Source organism: Somniosus microcephalus, chromosome 4 (genome assembly GCF_052327205.1).
Source record: "Somniosus microcephalus isolate GS21.2 chromosome 4, FLI_Smic_1.0, whole genome shotgun sequence".
Taxonomy (NCBI): Eukaryota; Metazoa; Chordata; class Chondrichthyes; order Squaliformes; family Somniosidae; genus Somniosus; species Somniosus microcephalus.
The window spans coordinates 346,395,853-346,416,565 of NC_140990.1; the positions used below are offsets into that span (position 1 = coordinate 346,395,853).

Sequence of the window (20,713 nt, forward strand, 5' to 3'; positions counted from 1 at the left end):
ACGACGTCACACCTGGACGACTGTCAAAAATGCTAACTGACACAAAAGAAGTGTTCCAGGAGGGACTCAGAACACTAAAAGGCATAACAGCAATGATTAAAATAGAGGAAAATGCAAGCCCAAAGTTTCTTAAGGCCAGACCAGTGCCTTATGCGATCAGACCAGCTGTCGAAGCAGAGCTGGAAGGGTTGGAACGTTCAGGAGTACTGTCCAAAGTAGACTGGAGCGAGTGGGCTACACCCATCGTTCCTGTAATGAAGAGGTCGTTGAGTAATACGCCTGGGGAACCAAAGAAGGTCCGCATCTGTGGGGATTTTAAGGTGACAGTGAACCCAGTCCTTCACACGGTACAATATCCGCTTCCACGAATTGAGGATATTTTCACCTCGCTATCTGGAGGTAAACGCTTCACCAAAATTGATCTAGCCCAGGCGTACTTGCAAATTGAGGTAGAAGAAGCCTCGAAACAATACCTTACGATTAACACTCATAAAGGTCTTTATCAATACAACCGGCTGGTGTTCAGGGTAGCATCGGCTCCGACTATTTGGCAAAGGGCGATGGATCAAGTCCTGCAAGGGATTCCAGGGACCCAGTGTTATTTGGACGACATCCTGGTCACGGGCGAAAATGACAGTGATCACCTCGCCAACTTGGAGAAGGTGCTCACCAGATTAAAGGAATATGGGCTACGAGCTAATCGCCACAAGTGCGAGTTTTTCCAGAAGCAGATCTCGTATTGTGGCCACGTCATCAATGAAGAGGGGTTACATAAGTCCCCTGAAAAGATTGAGGCAGTAGTCAAGGCTCCAGCACCGGAAAATGTGTCACAACTGAGGTCGTTCCTCGGGCTGGTAAACTACTACCATAAGTTCTAACCAAATTTGTCCACGGTATTACACCCACTGAACACCCTACTGCAAACAGGGGTACCATGGAAGTGGAATGACGAACGTAGGCGAGCTTTCCAGAAGTGTAAAGAATTGATCACATCAAAAGAGGTGTTGGCCCATTTCAACCCAGCACTACCAATTCGTTTGGCATGTGATACATCACCCTATGGTATTGGAGCGGTGCTGTCGCACAAATTCCCAGACGGGTTGGAGAGGCCAGTAGCCTTTGCGTCTCGGTCACTAACCTCAGCCGAGCGCAACTACACCCAGATTGACAGGGAGGCCCTCAGCCTAGTATGGGGAGTAAAAAAATTCAACCACTATCTGCATGGGCAGAAGTTCACCTTGCTGACTGACCACCAACCACTTGTCTCCATCTTTAGTCCTAAGAAGGGCGTTCCAGTGATGACGGCACAACGGTTACAAAGATGGTCCCTGTTTCTAGGGGCGAACCAATATGAAATAGAATGTAAAGGCATGAAACAGCATGGAAACGCTGATGGGCTATCGCGCCTGCCACTGCCTACTGTGGAGGAAGCACCAGCAGTGGACCCTATCGAGATATTTTATTCGTCAATAATTGAACGATTGCCAGTAACGAACGCGGATATAGAGAAGGAGACCCGCAATGATCCGACGCTGTCTCGGGTATATGATTTGACGGTGAGGGGATGGCCAACACATGGCGACTCACTGTTGCCAGCATTCTCATCCAGAAGAGAACAGCTGTCAGTATGCCAGGGGACAGTGATGTGTGGATCCAGAGTGGTGATTCCACCCAAGTTAAGGGAGAGAGTGCTAAATGAGCTATATGAAGGTCATCTGGGGGGAGTGAAAATGAAAAGCCTTGCTAGGGCTTATGTATGGTGGCCGGGAATCGATCAACAAATCGAAGGCCTAACCAAGAGCTGCTCAGGATGCCAGAAGGTCCAAAATGCATCACCACATGCCCCTCTACACCCATGGGAGTGGCCCTCCTCTCCATGGCAATGGGTGCATATTGATTTTGCTGGTCCATTCATGGACTCAATGTTCTTAATAGCAATGGATGCTCATTCGAAGTGGCCTGAGGTGATAAAAATGTCCTCAACCACTGCAGAGAAAACGATTGCAGTCCTACGGACCATATTTGCCAGAAACGGTTTGCCAGAGCAGGTTTGCTCTGATAATGGACCGCAGTTTGTGTCCGAAGAGTTTCGAAAATTTATGAGAAGGAATGGGGTAAGGCATTACACATCCGCCCCGTATCATCCAGCCACAAATGGATTGGCTGAGAGGTTCGTACAAACCTTTGAGAAGGCGATAAAGGCCATGTGCGACGATGAAATTCCACTACAGCATAAGGTGGACAATTTCTTATTAGCCTACCGAAACGCGACACATGCAGTTACCAACCAGACCCCGGCCATGATGTTCTTTAACCGAAGGTTGAGATCTCGTCTGGACTTGCTCAGACCAAATGTGCGAAGAAATGTTGAGGATATACAATTCCAGCACATCAATGAGAAGCCGACAAGGAGCTTCAATGTAGGACAACCAGTCTTGGCCCGCGACTACCGAACAGAGAAATGGCAACCCGGAACGATATGCACACGGCAGGGGCCATTAATGTACACAGTGGATGTCGGGGAGAACATTGTGAGACGCCACGTTGATCAGATCTTAGCGTCACAGGAACGAGTCAACCCCATGTCTTGTGTACCTGGGGATGAACCCGACATACCGGTAGCATCTACCTCCGAACCAGTAGCAGTGGAACCCGATGAACTAACCGATAAAAAGGGGCCAGAATCGCCTCCGCACCAAGAACAAGAACCTCAGGAAAGGCGCTATCCCGAAAGGATCAGGAAGCCGCCCCAAAGACTGAATCTATAAATGGACTATTGTTGTTTAATGTACATGTTAAAGTGTTAATTGTTATTTGAATATTATGGGTACTACTAATCTAAAAGGGGAGGAATTGTAGTGTATGTACCTTTAAGAAAGAACTACTTTTACAGCTCCTGTATACTGTAGTACCGGCAGTGACCACACCTGTATATAAGCCTTGAGCATGCCTCTGCACCCCAGTCTTGAGACTACCCTCCTCCAGTAAATACCTGTTTATTGTTAAGTTACAGCATCCGTGTGGTTATTGAAAAACATCATACTCTCCAAATCACGGATCTAACAGGGCTCAGTACCACAGGCCGGGAATGGAGCCTGGGCCCTTCCTGCTCTGTGTGTGGGGGGCTCAGTACCACAGGCCGGGAATGGAGCCTGGGCCTTTCCTGCTCTGTGTGTGGGGGGCTCAGTACCACAGGCCGGAATGGAGCCTGGGCCTTTCCTGCTCTGTGTGTGGGGGGCTCAGTACCACAGGCCGGGAATGGAGCCTGGGCCTTTCCTGCTCTGTGTGTGGGGGCTCAGTACCACAGGCCGGGTCTGGAGCCTGGGCCTTTCCTGCTCTGTGTGTGGGGGGCTCAGTACCACAGGCCGGGAATGGAGCCTGGGCCTTTCCTGCTCTGTGTGTGTGGGGCTCAGTACCACAGGCCGGGTCTGGAGCCTGGGCCTTTCCTGCTCTGTGTGTGGGGGCTCAGTACCACAGGCCGGGAATGGAGCCTGGGCCTTTCCTGCTCTGTGTGTGGGGGGCTCAGTACCACAGGCCGGGTCTGGAGCCTGGGCCTTTCCTGCTCTGTGTGTGGGGCTCAGTACCACAGGCCGGGTCTGGAGCCTGGGCCACTTACCTTTGACCCCTGTGAGGAGCGAGGTGCTGTTATTAAGGTGCAATGGTCACTATGATTACTCTCGTGTCAGGTTTTACGAGCGGTACGATTCTTGATGTTGTGATTCCACAGGATAGTGGGTGTGGCGGAGGGTGGGCACAGAGTGGCCGCGAGTCAGATCAGCCAGCTCCTCATAGGAAGCCTCGCTCTTCCTTACCAGAATACTCTGCAAGACGTTGAGAATATCGTTCATGCTGGACAGGTTGGATACGTCCTGAGAAGCTGCCACGATCACCGTGGGAACGATCGCCAGTGATCGCGTTAGTGTCACTCGTGCGAATCGGGACCAGGTCAGGTTCAGAAAGCCCTGAGTGTGAACAGAGAGAAGTGTGAAAAGGAAATCTCAGCAACACATCCCACAGCACGTCTGATCACCCAGGGGTGGCCCGTGATTTAAAGAAGGAATCTGCCCTGGAGCTGACTGGGCTATACAGCTCTCAGTAATCCAAAGATTCTAAAGCTGTAGGAGCGTTCCATACACCAGGTCACCAACCCAACTAACTGACCGACCGACAGACCGCCCCTCCAATTAACCAATCCACCGATATTCAACTAATCAATTAACAAGCCCTCTAACCAACCAGCTCAATGTCGGAATCACAATCCGGAGTCAGTCCGGCTCGGTGTCGGAATCACAATCCGGAGTCACTCCGGCTCGGTGTCGGAATCGCAATCCGGAGTCACTCTGGCTCGGTGCCGGAATCACAATCCGGAGTCAGTCCGGCTGGGTGTCGGAATCGCAATCCGGAGTCACTCTGGCTCGGTGCCAGAATCACAATCCGGAGTCACTCCGGCTCGGTGCCGGAATCACAATCCGGAGTCACTCTGGCTCGGTGCCGGAATCACAATCCGGAGTCACTCCGGCTCGGTGTCGGAATCACAATCCGGAGTCAGTCCGGCTCGGTGTCGGAATCACAATCCGGAGTCACTCCGGCTCGGTGTCGGAATTGCAATCCGGAGTCACTCCGGCTCGGTGTCGGAATCACAATCCGGAGTCACTCCGGCTCGGTGCCGGAATCACAATCCGGAGTCAGTCCGGCTCGGTGTCGGAATCACAATCCGGAGTCACTCCGGCTCGGTGTCGGAATTGCAATCCGGAGTCACTCCGGCTCGGTGTCGGAATCACAATCCGGAGTCAGTCCAGCTCGGTCCCGGAATCACAATCCGGAGTCACTCCGGCTCGGTGTCGGAATCACAATCCGGAGTCACTCTGGCTCGGTGTCGGAATCACAATCCGGAGTCAGTCCAGCTCGGTGCCAGAATCACAATCCGGAGTCACTCCGGCTCAGTGTCGGAATCACAATCCGGAGTCACTCCGGCTCGGTGTCGGAATCGCAATCCGGAGTCACTCCGGCTCGGTGTCGGAATCACAATCCGGAGTCACTCCGGCTCGCTCCCAGAATCACAATCCGGAGTCACTCCAGCTCGGTGCCGGAATCACAATCCGGAGTCACTCTGGCTCGCTCCCAGAATCACAATCCGGAGTCACTCCAGCTCGGTGCCGGAATCATAATCCGGAGTCACTCCAGCTCGGTGTCGGAATCGCAATCTGGAGCCACTCCGGCTCGGTGCCGGAATCACAATCCGGAGTCACTCCGGCTTGGAGTCGGAATCACAATCCGGAGTCACTCCGGCTCGCTCCCGGAATCACAATCCGGAGTCACTCCGGCTCGGTGTCGGAATCACAATCCGGAGTCACTCCGGCTCCGTGTCGGAATCACAATCCGGAGTCACTCCGGCTCGGTGTCAGAATCACAATCCGGAGTCACTCCGGCTCGGTGTCGGAATCACAATCCGGAGTCACTCCGGCTCGGTGCCGGAATCACAATCCGGAGTCACTCCGGCTCGGTGTCGGAATCACAATCCGGAGTCAGTCCGGCTCGGTGCCAAACTCCCGATCTTATCCGGTCTGAGACAGAGAGTGGAGATAAAATGTTCTTGCTCTGATTGGCCGGCTGTGACTCGTGGTTTCCTCCAGGATCTCTGCCGGGCCTCAGCTTTTCACTGTGTAGAATCACAGAATCTTACAGCACAGATGGAGGCCATTCGGCCCAGCGAGCCTGTGCTGGCTCACTGATAGAGCCGCCGTGCTCAGTCCCACTCCCACTCCTCGCTTATAAATGACTTGGATGAAGGAACAGAGAGCCATATATCCGAGTCTAACACTCAGTTAGGAGGGACAGTAGTTTGTGTAGCCGGAAGCAGGAAGTTGCAGAGGGCCATGGACAGACTGAGTGAGCGGAGAAATCTGTGGCAGCTGGAGTTCAATGTGGGGAAGTGTGTGGCCGTCCACTTTGGGCCCGAGAAAGATAAATCGGAATATTTTTGAATGGTGAGAGACGAGGAGCTGTGCAGGAGCGGAGACATTAGGGGCCGTGTACTCAATCACTAAAAGCCAGTGGACAGGTACAAAACATTATCAAACAGGCGAATGAGATGTTGGCCTTTATCTCAGGGGGCTGGAATCCAAAGAGGAGGAAGTGATGTTCCAGTTTATAGAAAGCTCTGGTCAGACCCCATCTGGACACTGCGTTCAGTCCTGGGCCCCGCCCCTCAGGAAGGACATATCGGTCTTGGAGGGGAGGGCAGCGCAGATTTACCAGAATGATACCAGGGCTAAGAGGGTCATAGAGTCATATGGCACAGAAGGAGGCCATTCGGCCCATCAAGTCCGTGCCGGCTCTCTGTAGAGCAATCCAGTCAGTCCCATTCCCCCGCTCTATCCCCGTAGCCCTGCAAGTTTATTTCCCCCAAGTGCCTATCCAGTCTCCCCTTGAAAACATTGAGTGTCTCCGCTTCCACCACTTCCGTCGGCAGCGAGTTCCAGGTCCTCACCACTCGCTGCGTAAAAAGATTTCCTCACGTCCCCCCTGTATCTCTTACCCAAAACCTTAAATCTGTGTCCCCTAGTCCTTGTACCATCAACTGGTGGGAACGGCCTTTCCCCGTCTAGCCTATCCAAACCCGTCATAATCTTGTACACCTCTATCAAATCACCCCGCAACCTCCTTTGCTCTAATGAAAACAAACCCAGCTTCCCCAAGCTGTTCTTGTAGCTAAGATCCCCCATCCCCGGAACCATTCTGGTAAATCTCCTCCGCACCCTCTCAAGGGCCTTCACATCCTTCCTAAAGTGTGGTGACCAGAACTGGACGCAGTACTCCAGTTGTGGCCTAACCAGCGCTTTATAAAGATTCAGCATAACTTCTCTACTTTTTTACTCAATACCTCTATTTATGAAGCCCAAGATCCCATATGCTTTGTTAACCACTCTCTCAATATGTCCCGCCACCTTCAGGGACCTATGCACATTAACTCCCAGGTCCCTCTGTCCCTGCACACTCTGTAAAACTGTGCCATTAAGTGTATATTGCCTCTCCCTGTTCCTTCTGCCAAAATGAATCACCTCACACTTCTCTGCACTAAATTCCATCTGCCACTTGTCTGCCCATTCTGCTAGCCTTTCTATGTCCTGTTGCAGTCGATTGGTATCATCATCAATGTTTGCCGCACCCCCAAGTTTGGTGTCATCTGCAAATTTAGAAATTCTACTCTGTATTCCAATATCCAGGTCATTTATATATATCAAAAAAAGCAGTGGCCCCAGCACTGACCCTTGGGGAACACCACTGTCTACCATCCTCCAGTCTGAAAAACAGCCATTTACCACAACTCACTGTTTTCTGTCCTTAAGCCAATTCCTTATCCAAGCTGCCACTGACCCACCTATTCCATGAGCCTCAATTTTGTTAACCAGCCTTCTATGTGGTACTTTGTCAAACACCTTCCTAAAATCCATGTAGACAGCATCCATTGCATTCCCTTCATCAATCCTCCCTGTTACTTCATCAAAATTTCAATTAGATTAGTCAAACACGATCTGCCTTTTACAAATCCATGTTGGCTCTCCTTAATTAGCTTAAACCTCTCCAAGTGCTTGTTAATTTTTTCCTTGATTATTGTATCTAAAACTTTACCCACCACTGATGTTAAACTGACCGGCCTGTAGTTACTAGGATTGTCCTTACACCCTTTCTTGAACAATGGTGTCACATTTGCCACTTTCCAATCCTCAGGCACCTCCCCCGCATCGAGGGAAGATTGGAAAATTATGGCAAACCCTTCCGCTATCTCCTCCCCCAAAGGTTAAATTACGAGGTCAGGTTGCACAGACTGGGCTTGTATTCCCTCGAGTTTAGAAGATTAAGGGGTGATCTGATCGAGGTGTTTAAGATGATTAAAGGAGTTGATCGGGTCGAGAGAGAGAAACTATTTCCTCTGGTGGGGGGAGTCCAGAACAAGGGGGCAGAACCTTAAAATTAGAGCCCGGCCGTTCAGGGGTGATGTCAGGAAGCACTTCTTCACACAAAGGGTAGTGGAAATCTGGAACTCTCTCCCCCAGAGAGCTGTTGAGGCTGGGGGTCAATTGGAGCTTTGAAGACCGAGATCGAGAGATTCTTGTTGGGTCAGGGGATCGAGGGATACGGAGCAAAGGAGGGTAAATGGGGTTGAGGGACAGATCAGCCAGGGTCTCACTGAATGGCGGAACAGGCTCGAGGGGCTGAATGGTTCCTCCTGTTCCTGTGTAACAGGCTCGAGGGGCTGAATGGCCTCCTCCTGTCCTTGTGTAACAGGCTCGAGGGGCTGAATGGCCTCCTCCTGTGCCTGTGTAACAGACTCGAGGGGCTGAATGGCCTCCTCCTGTTCCTGTGTAACAGGCTCGAGGGGCTGAATGGCCTCCTCCTGTTCCTGTGTAACAGGCTCGAGGGGCTTTATGGTACCTCCTGTTCCTATATTCCCGCACTCCATCTCTCTGACCCCTCTCCCCATTTCCCTGTCTCCCTCACTTTGCCTCCCTCAATCCCTCTCCCTCACTCTGCCTCCCTCAATCCCTCTCCCTCACTCTGTTCTGTACAATGAAGCTGGACGATGAGTGAAGGCCACTGGTTTTTACATTTACCTCCATCACAAACTGACCAGAATAGGTCCCTGTCATTGTTGAACTTTGACCTGCAGCCAGAATGCCGATAGCCCAGATATAAAGAGCAGGTGTACCAAAGTAGCATCCGAGGACAACTCCCTGGAAAGACAAACAGAGACATCTGTACAACCTCTGGACAGCGCAGACACACCTGCACAGCATTGGGATTAGTTTGGGATTGATGCAGGGCTGTGGGGAGAGAGCGGGGCAGTGGGATTAGTTTGGGATTGATACAAGGCTATGGGGAGAGAGCGGGGCAGTGGGATTAGTTTGGGATTGATACAGGGCTATAGGGAGAGAGCGAGGCAGTGGGATTAGTTTGGGATTGATACATGGCTATGGGGAGAGAGTGGGGCAGTGAGAGTAGTTTGGGATTGATACAGGTCTATGGGGAGAGAGCGGGGCAGTGGGATTAGTTTGGGATTGACACAGGGCTATGGGGAGAGAGCGGGGCAGTGGGATTAGTTTGGGATTGATACAGGACTATGGGGAGAGAGCAGGGCAGTGGGATTAGTTTGGGATTGATACAGGGCTATGGGGAGAGAGCGGGGCAGTGGGATTAGTTTGGGATTGGTACAGGGCTATGGGGAGAGAGCGGGGCAGTGGGATTAGTTTGGATTGATACAGGGCTATGGGGAGAGAGCGGGGCAGTGGGATTAGTTTGGGATTGACACGGGGCTATGGGGAGAGAGCGGGGCAGTGGGATTAGTTTGGGATTGACACGGGGCTATGGGGAGAGAGCGGGGCAGTGGGATTAGTTTGGTATTGATACAGGGCTATGGGGAGAGAACGGAGCAGTGGGATTAGTTTGAGATTGATACAGGGCTATGGGGAGAGAGCGGGGCAGTGGGATTAGTTTGGGATTGATACAGGGCTATGGGGAGAGAGCGGGGCAGTGGGATTAGTTTGGGGATTGATACAGGGCTATGGGGAGAGAGCGGGGCAGTGGGTGGTGATGAGGGATATGGGGAGAAGGTGGGTAGGTGGGGTTGAGGGATATGGGGAGAAGGTGGGTGAGTGGGATTGAGGGATATGGGGAGAAGGTGGGTGGCTGGGGTTGGGGATATGGGGAGAAGGTGGGTGGGTGGGGTTGGGGATATGGGGAGAAGGTGGGTAGGTGGGGTTGGGGATATGGGGGGACTGTGGGTAGATGGGATGGGGAAATGGTGGGATGGTGGGTAGGTGGGATTGGGGATATGGGGAGAAGGTGGGTAGGTGGGGTTGGGGGATATGGGGAGAAGGTGGGTGGCTGGGGTTGGGGATATGGGGAGAAGGTGGGTGGGTGGGGTTGGGGATATGGGGAGCAGGTGGGTAGGTGGGGTTGGGGATATGGGGAGAGGGTGGGTGGGTGGGGTTGGGGATATGGGGAGAAGGTGGGTGGCTGGGGTTGGGGATATGGGGAGCAGGTGGGTAGGTGGGGTTGGGGATATGGGGAGCAGGTGGGTGGGTGGGGTTGGGGATATGGGAAGAAGGTGGGTAGGTGGGGTTGGGGATATGGGGAGCAGGTGGGTGGCTGGGGTTGGGGATATGGGGAGCAGGTGGGTGGGTGGGGTTGGGGATATGGGAAGAAGGTGGGTAGGTGGGGTTGGGGATATGGGGAGCAGGTGGGTGGGTGGGGTTGGGGATATGGGGAGAAGGTGGGTGGGTGGGGTTGGGGATATGGGGAGAAGGTGGGTAGGTGGGGTTGGGGATATGGGGAGCAGGTGGGTGGGTGGGGTTGGGGATATGGGGAGAAGGTGGGTAGGTGGGGTTGGGGATACGGTGGGGTTGAGGGATATGGTGGGCGGGATTGATTTTTGGAAAGAGGGGTGCTAATGACCTTTAATGGGTTTTTCAGTAGTGAAATATCTTTTCCCAGTCACGCCATGTCCTGTTTCTTACCCCTTTGAAAATGTCCACCTCGAGGCTGTTGTTGTTGTGGGGCAGGATATCGATGTAGGGGCTTCCACTCTTGGCACAGGTGTTGTACTACAGACAGACACACAAGAAAAAAGAACGATTTTGAGGTTACAGTGTTTATTCAGCGAGAGCAGGCTGTGACCCCTCAATCCTTCCGGAACATGCTACGGGGGAGAAATTGGCCTCCTTTGCATCTCCGAGGGGCGATAACGGGGCGCTAAGGGCTTACCGACTGGGCTTGGCGAAATTACCAACGCCCGCGAACTTCCATGGGGGGTTAGCGTTGGCGCTGAAACTTACCGCCTCGATCTCCTGCGCCCCGGAGATCGTGACATCATCCCGTGCGCGGCACCCCGTTACCATCCCGGGTGTAAAACCCACCTCCGCCCCCTGCAGCACCGCCGGGCGTCAACAACGGCAGCTGCAGGAGGCGTAGTCACCGCGGCCGGCCGCCTGGGGGGAGCGCTAATTAAAGGCGGGAGTGGTCAGGTCGGCCAACATTCAATAATGTCGATAGCAAAATACTGCGGATGCTGGAAATCCGAAATAACAACAGAAAATGCTGGAAAAACTCAGCAGGCCAGGCAACATCCGTGGAGAGAAAATAGAGTCAACGTTTCGGGTCGAAACCCTTCGTCAGAACTGAGAGAAAAGGCAGGAAATGAAACAAAAGGCAGTTTGGGGGCCGGGAAATGGGGGAGGGGATGAAAGAAGAGACATTGAGAGATATTCAAGGTGAGACGAGATGGTAATAGGACAGGTAAACAAACAATGGCTCGAGATGAAGTGTGAAATGCGCTGACAGAGTGAGAGACAGCTGCCGTGTGGGAGAGAGAAAAAAACATAAAGGAAAAGTTACAAACCAAAAGTGTGGATAAAAAATATAAAAATGTAATAGGGGCCGAGGTTATGATCTGAAATTGTTGAACTGGATATTGAGTCCGGAAGGCTGTAAAGTGCCTAATCGGAAGATGAGGTGCTGTTCCTCGAGTTGTCCTCGTGTTTTTGGTGTTGTTATTTAATAATGTCCCCGGTGTGCTGTGTTTTGATTTTTTCCAGCCCGCGATTGATGGGCCCTGCGTTCTCTCAGAGTGCTCGGGGCTGCTGTGCCCGTATCGCAGGTGCTGTCGATGACCATTCTCAGCCTCGGCCTTCAATGACCGTAGCATTGGGCCTTCCCTTTAAGGGAGGTACGGAGCCTGTAAAACTGACAGCGCTGCCCGGGACATTGCTCAGCGCTCTGCCACTCCCGCCCCTCTCACTCTCGTTAGCGCTCTAACGGCACTGATAGCTCTAGATTCAGGGCTCCACTTCCCTCTCGGAGCGCTAAACCGGAAATCCCCATCAGAATCAATCGTGTAGCCCTCGGCGATACTTTGGCGCTCCCGCAAAAATGATCGCCCCAAACGGGCCTCGACGCAATTTCTAGCCCTCTGATCTCAATCCCTTCACCTGGGAGCAGCCAAGTTTCCAGATTCACCATCACTTCATTACCTGTAGCTATTCAAACATCTAACCGAAACTTCTCAACCCTGTCTCTCACACACACCCAGACCAACCGGCCCTGTCCTGGGGTAGACTCCTCCCCACTCCCCAACAAGCACAATCAAAGCGAGGCTGTCGTCTATCGAGTCCCCACTCTTGAAGTCTCTCCTTAAACCCTCCTTCAAAAAGCTCCCCAAGACCCACCTCTCAGTCCTCACCTCCAGCCAGCTGCCGTAACCTCCCTCCTAATCGTGCTCCCATAACACGCTGTTGTATAAATGGAATGGGCCAGCACTAGCCCTGCCCTCTGTGAGTATATCACCCACATGGTGGGAACTTCATAGAATCTCACAGCACAGAAGGCGGCCATTCGGCCCATTGTGCCTGTGCTAGCTCTTTGAACGAGCTCTCCAATTAGTCCCACTCCCCCTGCTCTTTCCCCACAGCCCTGCAAATGTTTCCCTTCCAGTATTTATCCAATTCCACTTTGAAAGTTACTATTGAATCTGCTCCCACCGCCCTTTCAGGCAGCACATTCCAGATCACAACAACTCGCTGTGGAAAACCTTTAACCCTTACTCTACCAGCGGGCTTGAGCAATGGTTGGTTTCTTTGGGCCTCACACACTATGACTGGGGTCACCAACCCTCCAGGATTGGCCTGGAGTCTCCAGGAATTAAGGTCTGATTCTCCAGGACACGGCTGCGAGCAACACCCGGCGGAAAAAGAATGATCTTTCTTAATTTTCCTTGAACATTTTTGTTTACTATCGGTCATGGGGCAAACGGCTGTTTGACTGAGAGTCAGGAATCATTCAATCTGGTAACAAAGAGTCTGTTCGCTTTCTGATTGGCTGCGGGAAGGCAGGGCCCCGTGATGATGGGCGCGTCGGGCGACCAATGACAGGAGACTGTGGTGGGTGGGCGGGGCCCCGTGATGATGGGTGCGTCAGGCAACCAATGGCAGGAGAGTGGGTGGGCGGGGCCCTGTGATGATGGGCGCGTCGGGCGACCAATGGCAGGAGAGTGGGTGGGCGGGGCCCTGTGATGACGGGCGCGTCGGGCGACCAATGGCAGGAGAGTGGGTGGGTGGGCGGGGCCCTGTGATGATGGGTGGGCGGGGCCCTGTGATGATGGGCGCGTCAGGCGACCAATGACAGGAGAGTGTGGTGGGTGGGCGGCGCGTCAGGCGACCAATAGCAGGAGAGTGGGTGGGCGGCTGTGATGATGGGCGTGTCAGGCGACCGATGGCAGGAGAGTGGGTGGGCGGGGCCATGTGATGATGGGCGCGTCGGGCGACCAATGGCAGGAGAGTGGGTGGGCGGGGCCCTGTGATGATGGGCGCGTCGGGCGACCAATGGCAGGAGAGTGGGTGGGTGGGCGGGGCCCTGTGATGATGGGCGCGTCAGGCGACCAATGACAGGAGAGTGTGGTGGGTGGGCAGGGCCCCGTGATGATGGGCGTGGCAGGCGACCAATGGCAGGAGAGTGTGGTGGGACGGTTGGCGGTGGGTGATCATGTGATGAAACCTCCTGGAATCTGTCCAATCAGAGGTGGTGACCCTATAAAGGAGGCGCTGGGCTCTGAGCGAGTCTCTGCTCCATTCCTGGGGCGTTTCTCTCAGGGTCTGAGCTCACAGTGCAGTCCCTGCCGCTCACTCACCACATCCATGTTCGTCTTGTGGTAGAAGGTAGATCCGAACACAGCAATTACAAATATATTGATGAGCAGGGACACAAACAGGGCGATGGTGCACTCGATCAGGTAATACATGTTCGCCTCCTTCACCTCAGCTGGCCGGGAACGGTCTATCTGTCTAGACTGGGGTGAGAAAGGAGAACAGAGACAGGACATGACTAACGTCAATGAATATCTGCACCCACCCCTCTGACCATTGAATTTGTTGACTACAGTTGATGATGATTAAAGGAGTTGATCAGGTCGAGAGAGAGAAACTATTTCCTCTGGTGGGGGGAGTCCAGAACAAGGGGGCAGAACCTTAAAATTAGAGCCAGGCCGTTCAGGAGTGATGTCAGGAAGCACTTCTTCACACAAAGGGTGGTGGAAATCTGGAACTCTCTCCCCCAAAAAGCTGTTGAGGCCGGGGGACAATTAAAAATTTCAAGTCTGAGATTTATGTTGGCTAAGGGTTTTAAGGGTTGCAGAACCAAGGCGGGTAAATGGAGTTAAGATACAGATCAGCCATGATCTCATTGAATGGTGGAACAGACTCGAGGGGCTGAATGGCCTCCTCCTGTTCCTGTATAACAGGCTCGAGGGGCTGAATAGCCTCCTCCTGTTCCCGTGTAACAGGCTCGAGGGGCTGAATGGCCTCCTCCTGTTCCTGTGTAACAGACTCGAGGGGCTGAATGGCCTCCTCCTGTTCCTGTGTAACAGACTCGAGGGGCTGAATGGCCTCCTCCTGTTCCTGTGTAACAGACTCGAGGGGCTGAATGACCTCCTCCTGTTCCCGTGTAACAGGCTCGAGGGGCTGAATGGCCTCTTCCTATTCCTGTGTAACAGGCTCGAGGGGCTGAATGGCCTCCTCCTGTTCCCGTGTAACAGGCTCGAGGGGCTGAATGGCCTCCTCCTGTTCCCGTGTAACAGGCTCGAGGGGCTGAATGGCCTCCTCCTGTTCCTGTGTAACAGGCTCAAGGGGTTGAATGGCCTCCTCCTGTTCCTGTGTAACAGACTCGAGGGGCTGAATGGCCTCCTCCTGTTCCTGTGTAACAGACTCGAGGGGCTGAATGACCTCCTCCTGTTCCCGTGTAACAGGCGCGAGGGGCTGAATGGCCTCCTCCTGTTCCCGTGTAACAGGCTCGAGGGGCTGAATGGCCTCCTCCTGTTCCTGTGTAACAGACTCGAGGGGCTGAATGACCTCCTCCTGTTCCCGTGTAACAGGCTCGAGGGGCTGAATGGCCTCCTCCTGTTCCCGTGTAACAGGCTCGAGGGGCTGAATGGCCTCTTCCTGTTCCTGTGTAACAGGCTCAAGGGGTTGAATGGCCTCCTCCTGTTCCTGTGTAACAGGCTCGAGGGGCTGAATGGCCTCCTCCTGTTTCTTTGTAACAGGCTCGAGGGGCTGAATGGCCTCCTCCAGTTCCTGCGTAACAGGCTCGAGGCGCTGAATGGGCCTCCTCCTGTTCCTGTGTAACAGGCTCGAGGGGCTGAATGGCCTCCTCCTGTTCCTGCGTAACAGGCTCGAGGGGCTGAATGGCCTCCTTTTCCTGTGTAACAGACTCGAGGGGCTGAATGGCCTCCTCCTGTTACTGTGTAACAGATTCGAGGGGCTGAATGGCCTCCTCCTGTTCCTATGGAGCATGCTCGAGGGGCTGAATGGCCTCCTGTTCCTGTGTAACAGGCTCGAGGGGCTGAATGGCCTCCTCCTGTTCCTGCGTACCAGGTTCGAGGGGCTGAATGGCCTCCTCCTGTTCCTATGGAGCATGCTTGAGGGGCTGAATGGTCTCCTCCTGTTCCTGTGTAACAGGCTTGAGGGGCTGAATGGCCTCCTCCTGTTCCTGCGTACCAGGCTCGAGGGGCTGAATGGCCTCCTCCTGTTTCTGCATACCAGGCTCAAGTGGCTGAATGGCCTCCTCCTGTTCCTGCGTAACAGGCTCGAGGGGCTGAATGGCCTCCTCCTGCTCCTGCGTAACAGGCTCGAGGGGCTGAATGGCCTCCTCCTGTTCCTGTGTAACAGGCTCGAGGGGCTGAATGGCCTCCTCCTGTTCCTGTGTAACGGGCTCGAGGGGCTGAATGACCTCCTGTTCCTGTGTAACGGGCTCGAGGGGCTGAATGGCCTCCTGTTCCTGTGTAACAGACTCGAGGGGCTGAATGGCCTCCTCCTGTTCCTGCGTACCAGGCTCGAGGGGCTGAATGGCCTCCTCCTGTTCCTATGGAGCATGCTCGAGGGGCTGAATGGCCTCCTGTTCCAGTGTAACAGGCTCGAGGGGCTGAATGGCCTCCTCCTGTTCCTGCGTAACAGGCTCGAGGGGCTGAATGGCCTCCTCCTGCTCCTGCGTAACAGGCTCGAGGGGCTGAATGGCCTCCTCCTGTTCCTGTGTAACAGGCTCGAGGGGCTGAATGGCCTCCTCCTGTTCCTGTGTAACGGGCTCGAGGGGCTGAATGGCCTCCTGTTCCTGTGTAATGGGCTCGAGGGGCTGAGTGGCGTCCTCCTGTTCCTGTGTAACAGACTCGAGGGGCTGAATGGCCTCCTCCTGTTCCTATGGAGCATGCTCGAGGGGCTGAATGGCCTCCTGTTCCAGTGTAACAGGCTCGAGGGGCTGAATGGCCTCCTCCTGTTCCTGCGTACCAGGCTCGAAGGGCTGAATGGCCTCCTCCTGTTCCTATGGAGCATGCTCGAGGGGCTGAATGGTCTCCTCCTGTTCCTGCGTACCAGGCTCGAGGGGCTGAATGGCCTCCTCCTGCTCCTGCGTAACAGGCTCGAGGGGCTGAATGGCCTCCTCCTGTTCCTGTGTAACGGGCTCGAGGGGCTGAATGACCTCCTGTTCCTGTGTAACGGGCTTGAGGGGCTGAATGGCCTCCTGTTCCTGTGTAACGGGCTCGAGGGGCTGAGTGGCGTCCTCCTGTTCCTGTGTAACAGGCTCGAGGGGCTGAATGGCCTCCTCCTTTTCCTGCGTAACAGGCTCGAGGGGCTGAATGGCCTCCGTTTCCTGTGTAACAGACTCGAAGGGCTGAATGGCCTCCTCCTGTTCCTGTGTAACAGATTCGAGGGGCTGAATGGCCTCCTCCTGTTCCTATGGAGCATGCTCGAGGGGCTGAATGGCCTCCTGTTCCTGTGTAACAGGCTCGAGGGGCTGAATGGCCTCCTCCAGTTCCTGCGTACCAGGTTCGAGGGGCTGAATGGCCTCCTCCTGTTCCTATGGAGCATGCTCTAGGGGGCTGAATGGTCTCCTCCTGTTCCTGTGTAACAGGCTTGAGGGGCTGAATGGCCTCCTGTTCCAGTGTAACAGGCTCGAGGGGCTGAATGGCCTCCTCCTGTTTCTGCATACCAGGCTCAAGGGGCTGAATGGCCTCCTCCTGTTCCTGCGTAACAGGCTCGAGGGGCTGAATGGCCTCCTCCTGCTCCTGTGTAACAGGCTCGAGGGGCTGAATGGCCTCCTCCTGTTCCTGTGTAGCGGGCTCGAGGGCTCGAGGGGCTGAATGACCTCCTGTTCCTGTGTAACGGGCTCGAGGGGCTGAATGGCCTCCTGTTCCTGTGTAACAGACTCGAGGGGCTGAATGGCCTCCTCCTGTTCCTGTGTAACAGACTCGAGGGGCTGAATGGCTTCCTCCTGTTCCTATGGAGCATGCTCGAGGGGCTGAATGGCCTCCTGTTCCTGTGTAACAGGCTCGAGGGGCTGAATGGCCTCCTCCTGTTCCTGCGTACCAGGCTCGAGGGGCTGAATGACCTCCTCCTGTTCCTATGGAGCATGCTCGAGGGGCTGAATGGTCTCCTCCTGTTCCTGTGTAACAGGCTCGACGGGCTGAATGGCCTCCTCCTGTTCCTGCGTACCAGGCTCGAGGGGCTGAATGGCCTCCTCCTGTTCCTGCGTAACAGGCTCGAGGGGCTGAATCGCCTCCTCCTGCTCCTGCGTAACAGGCTCGAGGGGCTGAATGGCCTCCTCCTGTTCCTGTGTAACAGGCTTGAGGGGCTGAATGGCCTCCTCCTGTTCCTGTGTAACGGGCTCGAGGGCTCGAGGGGCTGAATGACCTCCTGTTCCTGTGTAACGGGCTCGAGGGGCTGAATGGCCTCCTGTTCCTGTGTAACGGGCTCGAGGGGCTGAGTGGCGTCCTCCTGTTCCTGCGTAACAGGCTCGAGGGGCTGAGTGGCCTCCTCCTGTTCCTGCGTAACAGGCTCGAGGGGCTGAGTGGCCTCCTCCTGTTCCTGCGTAACAGGCTCGAGGGGCTGAGTGTCCTCCTCCTGTTCCTGCGTAACAGGCTCGAGGGGCTGAGTGGCCTCCTCCTGTTCCTGCGTAACAGGCTCGAGGGGCTGAATGGCCTCCTCCTGTTCCTGTGTTAATGGATCACCTCTTGGTACTTTCTCACGATGCCATTGTTCAAGTGTGAGCCCAGTCAGTGAGTGCTCATTGTCTATTTGACGAGGAAGGACATCACAGGCCAGATCTCGTCCTCACCCAAGATCCACACACTGCTCCGGAGGTTCTTGGATCGGTTTGAGGAGCAGGTCCTGCGAAGCTGACTTGCCAGCCCAGGGGCACTATGCACCGTGTTGCTGGCCTGATACAGGTCGGGGGTAACCCTGGGGTCTGTTTGACTCAGAAACAACTGGGTAGAGCTGTGACCCCTGAATAGTCAAATCTACTCAAACACCAGGGGCAGATATTAACACTGAAACAAACGCTAATATTACAGGAATAAATCTACAAAAACATCAGCGGGTGGTAAGGGAGAGGGGAACGGGAGATTGTAAGGTGTGTGTAAGGTACACTGGTTAGATACACTGGTTAGGTTCACTGGTTAGATACACTGGTTAGATACACTGGTTAGGTTCACTGGTTAGATGCACTGGTTAGATACACTGGTTAGATACACTGGTTAGATACACTGGTTAGTTACACTGGTTAGATACACTGGTTAGATACACTGGTTAGGTTCACTGGTTAGATGCACTGGTTAGATACACTGGTTAGATACACTGGTTAGATACACTGGTTAGGATCACTGGTTAGATACACTGGTTAGATACACTGGTTAGGTTCACTGGTTAGACACACTGGTTAGGTTCACTGGTTAGATACACTGGTTAGGTTCACTGGTTAGATACACTGGTTAGGTTCACTGGTTAGTTACACTGGTTAGATACACTGGTTAGGATCACTGGTTAGTTACACTGGTTAGATACACTGGTTAGGTTCACTGGTTAGGTACACTGGTTAGGTTCACTGGTTAGTTACACTGGTTAGGTTCACGGGTTAGGTTCACTGGTTAGATACACTGGTTAGATACACTGGTTAGGTTCACTGGTTAGATACACTGGTTAGGTTCACTGGTTAGATACACTGGTTAGATACACTGGTTAGGTTCACTGGTTAGATACACTGGTTAGGTTCACTGGTTAGATACACTGGTTAGGTTCACTGGTTAGATACACTGGTTAGATACACTGGTTAGGTTCACTGGTTAGATACACTGGTTAGGTTCACAGGTTAGTTACACTGGTTAGATACACTGGTTAGATACACTGGTTAGGTTCACTGGTTAGATACACTGGTTAGGTTCACTGGTTAGATACACTGGTTAGATACACTGGTTAGGTTCACTGGTTAGATACACTGGTTAGATACACTGGTTAGATACACTGGTTAGGTTCACTGGTTAGATACACTGGTTAGGTTCACTGGTTAGTTACACTGGTTAGATACAGTGGTTAGGTTTACTGGTTAGAAACACTGGTTAGATACACTGGTTAGATACACTGGTTAGGTTCACTGGTTAGATACACTGGTTAGATACACTGGTTAGGATCACTGGTTAGATACACTGGTTAGGTTCACTAGTTAGATACACTGGTTAGATACACTGGTTAGGTTCACTGGTTAGATACACTGGTTAGATACACTGGTTAGTTACACTGGTTAGATACACTGGTTAGGTTTACTGGTTAGAAACACTGGTTAGATACACTGGTTAGATACACTGGTTAGGTTCACTGGTTAGATACACTGGTTCCATACACTGGTTATGTTTACTGGTTAGAAACACTGGTTAGAAACACTGGTTAGATACACTGGTTTCAAACACTGGTTGGATACACTGGTTAGATACACTGGTTAGGTTTACTGGTTAGATACTCTGGTTAGATACACTGGTTAGGTTCACTGGTTAGATACACTGGTTAGGTTCACTGGTTAGATACACTGGTTAGATACACTGGTTAGGGTCACTGGTTAGATACACTGGTTAGCTTCACTGGTTAGTTACACTGGTCAGATACACTGGTTAGGTTTACTGGTTAGAAACACTGGTTAGATACACTGGTTAGATACACTGGTTAGGGTCACTGGTTAGATACACTGGTTAGCTTCACTGGTTAGGTTCACTGGTTAGATACACTGGTTAGATACACTGATTAGTTACACTGGTTAGATACACTGGTTAGGTTCACTGGTTAGATACACTGGTTAGTTACACTGGTTAGATACACTGGTTAGGTTCACTGGTTAGATACACTGGTTAGATACACTGGTTAGGTTCACTGGTTAGATACACTGGTTAGGTTCACTGGTTAGATACACTGGTTAGGTTCACTGGTTAGATACACTGGTTGGTTCACTGGTTAGTTACACTGGTTAGATACACTGGTTAGGTTCACTGGTTAGTTACACTGGTTAGATACACTGGTTAGGTTCACTGGTTAGATACACTGGTTAGGTTTACTGGTTAGAAACACTGGTTAGATACACTGGTTAGATACACTGGTTAGGTTCACTGGTTAGATACACTGGTTCCATACACTGGTTATGTTTACTGGTTAGAAACACTGGTTAGAAACACTGGTTAGATACACTGGTTTCAAACATTGGTTGGATACACTGGTTAGATACACTGGTTAGGTTTACTGGTTAGATACTCTGGTTAGATACACTGGTTAGGTTCACTGGTTAGATACACTGGTTAGATACACTGGTTAGATACACTGGTTAGGGTCACTGGTTAGATACACTGGTTAGCTTCACT

At 52.9% G+C, this 20,713-nt stretch overlaps 1 protein-coding gene across 1 annotated transcript in view; it reads right to left on the reverse strand.

Annotated features, from left to right (window-relative positions):
- LOC147120746 (natural resistance-associated macrophage protein 1-like) overlaps nucleotides 1-20,713 on the reverse strand; it is a 58,323-nt gene that overhangs the window by 19,884 nt on the left and 17,726 nt on the right. The window contains exons 5-8 of the mRNA XM_085986985.1: nucleotides 13,682-13,840; nucleotides 10,518-10,604; nucleotides 8,616-8,735; nucleotides 3,813-3,962 (exon numbers count right to left, since the gene is read on the reverse strand). Of these exons, the coding sequence (XP_085843111.1) occupies nucleotides 3,813-3,962; nucleotides 8,616-8,735; nucleotides 10,518-10,604; nucleotides 13,682-13,840 (516 nt within the window). The remainder of the gene's footprint in view (nucleotides 1-3,812; nucleotides 3,963-8,615; nucleotides 8,736-10,517; nucleotides 10,605-13,681; nucleotides 13,841-20,713) is intronic.